At 52.6% G+C, this 4,990-nt stretch overlaps 1 protein-coding gene across 4 annotated transcripts in view; it reads right to left on the reverse strand.

Annotated features, from left to right (window-relative positions):
- The window catches only part of USP47 (ubiquitin specific peptidase 47), a 69,064-nt gene that overhangs the window by 3,509 nt on the left and 60,565 nt on the right, over positions 1 to 4,990 (reverse strand). For all 4 annotated transcript variants that reach the window (XM_018555353.1, XM_018555344.1, XM_018555337.1 and 1 more), the window contains 2 exons: positions 1,997 to 2,115; positions 48 to 178 (listed from right to left, as the gene is read on the reverse strand). In XM_018555353.1, coding sequence (XP_018410855.1) covers positions 48 to 178; positions 1,997 to 2,115 — 250 coding nt within the window. The remainder of the gene's footprint in view (positions 1 to 47; positions 179 to 1,996; positions 2,116 to 4,990) is intronic.

Genomic DNA, 4,990 nt, shown 5'->3' on the forward strand with positions numbered 1-4,990 from the left:
ATATATAGTGATGACCCTGTAAAAATTCATAATGCCCCAATGATCACCTTCTCCCGAAGTTCATCCACACTGTTGGTCTCCAGCACGATCTCCTGGAAAGGTTCCAGTTTCAGCTGCGATGGCCTCCACCTCTTAGTCAGCAAGGACAGCTGGGACATGGACTTCATCTTCTCCCCTTCTGTCATAAAGAAACATAAAAGAGATGGAGAGAAGTAGATTGGTAAGTACGTGGATAGGACGGCTTCCAGCTATTAGAAGAGATCGGACACAGAAGCCATGATGTAAAGTCTCTAGGCCAGTGGTTCTCAACCTGTGGGGCGCGACCCAAAAGTGGGTCGCAACCCACAGTTGAGGGGGTCCCCATGTGCCTTGTGCTGCTCTAGGTAAGAGGCTCCTCAGCCTCCTCCTAGCGCAGCAGTGTCAGTTCTCCTAGATGGCGCTGCAGCATCAGCGACCGGAGAGGATCAGAGAGAGGGGAGCGGGCAGGAGTGAGGGGAGGGAAGTGCTTGGGCACCACAGAGCCCGCACTGGCCACCACAGGCAGTCCCACTAGCCACCTGAGAGCCCGCATAGGCTCCCGAGAGCCCACACAGATACTAGTATTGGTGCATCACTAAATTTTACGGTTGGGGGGGTCACCACAACCTGGCAAATGTTACCAAGGGGTCCCAGCCCTAGAAAGGTTGAGAACCGCTGCTCTAGGCACTGGACGCGGCTGGTCATTGGTATCTAGGCACTGGCGGTGGGTTACTGGCGTTAGTCTGCGCACCTTTGTTGGCAAGCCTATGGCATCTGGACACCATTAGTGGTGGTGCATTGGTCTCTGGGCACAGGAGGATGACAGTTACTGGTCTATGGGGATTGAAGGTGGACAATCATTGGTCGGGAGGTAGTTGGCCTTTGACTTCTGGGCATTTGAGGGACATAATCAATGGTGTCTGGGCGCGGTAGGTGGCACAGTCATGGGGCTCTTCCACCGGAAGCAGACATTCATTGGACCCTGGGCAATGGTCTATGAGCACAGGAGGCAGCTGGACATCGCTCTCTGGGCATTTGAGGCAGATAAGCAATGGTCTCTGGGCGCTGTAGGGGGCATGGCCGTGGGGCTCTGGTGGCTGGAGGCAGGCACTCATTGGTCCCTGGATACTGACACATTAGAAAATTGGGAAGATCAGTGCCCTATATGTGCAACTAAGCTTGATTCCCAATTTTGGTAACGTGACGTGTAAGCAGCTAAAATATGGATGAGGGCAGCCGATTGATTATTTTTCAGCCAATTAAAAAGGAGAACTATGAGGGGGGGAGGGGAGTGCTTTTCACTCACCTCATAGTTCTAGCCGACCTGTGACAATGAGACTGTCACAGGTCGGCTCAGTAGATCGGGAGGTGGGGGAACACATACCGGCGTTCGCTCACCTCTCGATCCTGTCACGGCTCTCTGCCGTGACGGGGAGGGGCTGGATTCCCCTCTCCCCGCTCCGATCTGCCAGCTCTGACTGGCAGAACGGACGAGGGAGGGGGCGGGTACAGCTGGCTCTGCCTCTAGATAGGCAGAGCCAGCTGTCACTCACGCAGCTGGGCGGATCCCGTCGTCGGGATCCGCTCCCACGTCTCAGTATACCGCGAGCTGTAGCTCGCGGTATACTGAGCTTAGGGTAACGGGAGGACGCTAGTTTGTGTCCTCCCGTTACCCTAAGGAGAACTATGGGGAAAAACACTGACCCCATAGTTCTCCTTTAAAGGAAGCATGCATTAATATAAATACAGTGGCTGTCAATGGCAACCGCCTCCTGTAAATGCCCTCTGCCTGGCTGTCTTTGGTCTCAATACTCTGAAGGACTGAGATAGGATAAGCCAGAGGGTGATTTAACCCATCAACATCCAACCAAACGTATAGAGAAGACACTTAAGTCAGATTAAGAATGTGTTGAAGCCACAGGATCAGCATGTCAGCCAGACAACTCTCAGATGAGACAGGCAGCAACACACACGTTACCTTCTAGGACCTCGAGGAAGACCTCCCAGTTGCTTGAAATACTGATCTCGTTCTCGTAGACGTGGTAATCGAGGAATACTGTGCCGGGGTTCTTCCAAGTCTTTTTTCTTAAGCGGAACCTGCAGAGAACACACATTTAGATTGGACTCTCTCAGAACTTTGAGTCACACAAAAAAACAAAAACGTGGCTTATGTAGTGATGGATTCTACACAAGACTCCGTCCGTAGCAAAGAGAAGAGTCCTCCAATCGCTGCTCTGTTAGGGCCATCAAGGTTCTGGATGGATACTTGCTGACATATTCCCCTTTGCCTTTTTAACCCGAAGATCATCAATTTGGGGCCATTTTAAGGATTTTTAAGTTTAACTAATGTTGTTTTTTTAACATGAACCTCAAATCCTTCAACATTTAATACATTGGGTACCCATGAAACCGATGACACGGAGCTTTATGGGTTTACTGAAAATAAAACACAGTGGGAGTTTGCTTTTAGACTGTTGTGATTGAACAACCTCCAAATGACAGGAGTCTTAAGTGACATTAAACCCTCAGATTTTTTAACATAAACCAATACTGTAATGTGCGCCTTACTGTAATCCATGGTAGTTTCCCTTCTCTTGCTGCTCTTTCTTTTAAATCCTTATCTCTTCTCATGCTTGGGGAGAACTTCCCTTTGCAGCTGAGTGCCTCTTCCTGTAGTGCTGGCTCAGGTTGTAAACCTACACACAGACACCGTGTATCCATTCCAGAGACAAGGCAGTCTGCTGCAACACAGAAGTTCTGCCCCAGCATGAGAAGACATGAGGATTTAAAAGGAAGAGCAGCAAAGAGAAGGGAAACTACCATGGATTACAGTAAGGCGCATATTACACTATTGTTTTATGTTAAAAAATCTGAGGGTTTAATGTCACTTTAACCCTTCCCATACTCTAGTCAAAACTAAAAAAAATGTTAGCCCAACTAGTAAACTTTGTCACCCCAGCAAACAGATAAAAACAGCCTGAGTTTTGTAGTTTGTGCAGAGGAAAATAAAGAAACGTGCACATTCATCATCGATCCCGGCTTCATGAAGATGCCGGGAAAGCGATGTACGCTGTGATGGCACTTTTCTTCTCTGACAGCTAAACTTCCTTCCATGGTAGCGGTCATTGACTGACCTCACAGCTCACCTCATAGCTGAGCATCGCATAGGGGAGACTTTGGTATCGGCTGTGGGCAGATGAGGGCCCCCCGGAAAGGCTGATGTCACACGGGTGCTCTGGACTCTCAAATTGCCAACATGCTGCCAGTTCCTGTAAAATTGATCCCTCTCAAGCCGAGCCAGTGAGATGTCGCTCCCACCAAGAGTGATCGAGATTCAGCAGTATTTGGGGCAAGCCATGGGTCAACTCCAACGGGGCAAGCCATGGGTCAACTCCAACGGGGCAAGCCATGGGTCAACTCCAACGGGGCAAGCCATGGGTCAACTCCAACGGGGCAAGCCATGGGTCAACTCCAACGGGGCAAGCCATGGGTCAACTCCAACGGGGCAAGCCATGGGTCAACTCCAACGGGGCAAGCCATGGGTCAACTCCAACGGGGCAAGCCATGGGTCAACTCCAACGGGGCAAGCCATGGGTCAACTCCAACGGGGCAAGCCATGGGTCAACTCCAACGGGGCAAGCCATGGGTCAACTCCAACGGGGCAAGCCATGGGTCAACTCCAACGGGGCAAGCCATGGGTCAACTCCAACGGGGCAAGCCATGGGTCAACTCCAACGGGGCAAGCCATGGGTCAACTCCAACGGGGCAAGCCATGGGTCAACTCCAACGGGGCAAGCCATGGGTCAACTCCAACGGGGCAAGCCATGGGTCAACTCCAACGGGGCAAGCCATGGGTCAACTCCAACGGGGCAAGCCATGGGTCAACTCCAACGGGGCAAGCCATGGGTCAACTCCAACGGGGCAAGCCATGGGTCAACTCCAACGGGGCAAGCCATGGGTCAACTCCAACGGGGCAAGCCATGGGTCAACTCCAACGGGGCAAGCCATGGGTCAACTCCAACGGGGCAAGCCATGGGTCAACTCCAACGGGGCAAGCCATGGGTCAACTCCAACGGGGCAAGCCATGGGTCAACTCCAACGGGGCAAGCCATGGGTCAACTCCAACGGGGCAAGCCATGGGTCAACTCCAACGGGGCAAGCCATGGGTCAACTCCAACGGGGCAAGCCATGGGTCAACTCCAACGGGGCAAGCCATGGGTCAACTCCAACGGGGCAAGCCATGGGTCAACTCCAACGGGGCAAGCCATGGGTCAACTCCAACGGGGCAAGCCATGGGTCAACTCCAACGGGGCAAGCCATGGGTCAACTCCAACGGGGCAAGCCATGGGTCAACTCCAACGGGGCAAGCCATGGGTCAACTCCAACGGGGCAAGCCATGGGTCAACTCCAACGGGGCAAGCCATGGGTCAACTCCAACGGGGCAAGCCATGGGTCAACTCCAACGGGGCAAGCCATGGGTCAACTCCAACGGGGCAAGCCATGGGTCAACTCCAACGGGGCAAGCCATGGGTCAACTCCAACGGGGCAAGCCATGGGTCAACTCCAACGGGGCAAGCCATGGGTCAACTCCAACGGGGCAAGCCATGGGTCAACTCCAACGGGGCAAGCCATGGGTCAACTCCAACGGGGCAAGCCATGGGTCAACTCCAACGGGGCAAGCCATGGGTCTCCCATAGGGGCAAGCCATCGGTCTCCCATAGTGGCAAGCCATAAGTCTCCCATGCGGCTCTACTGCTGGTGATGTGTTGGTCACCCTTGCACCAAAAGCAGTCATTGTGTTTATCAAAGATGGTGTTGGCTTCAGGAACAGAGGGCATGGCATGGTCTGCAGCGGTTTTACTGCCAATAGCTAATCAGTCGGGCGAATGAGATTTCTAGGTATTAGTTATAGTTTGTACAATATGCTCGGTGATAAGTTATAGTGTGAAGATGTGGCTGGATATAGCTCAGC

Source organism: Nanorana parkeri, unplaced genomic scaffold (genome assembly GCF_000935625.1).
Source record: "Nanorana parkeri isolate BGI_ZX_2015 unplaced genomic scaffold, ASM93562v1 scaffold10, whole genome shotgun sequence".
Classification (NCBI taxonomy): domain Eukaryota; kingdom Metazoa; phylum Chordata; class Amphibia; order Anura; family Dicroglossidae; genus Nanorana; species Nanorana parkeri.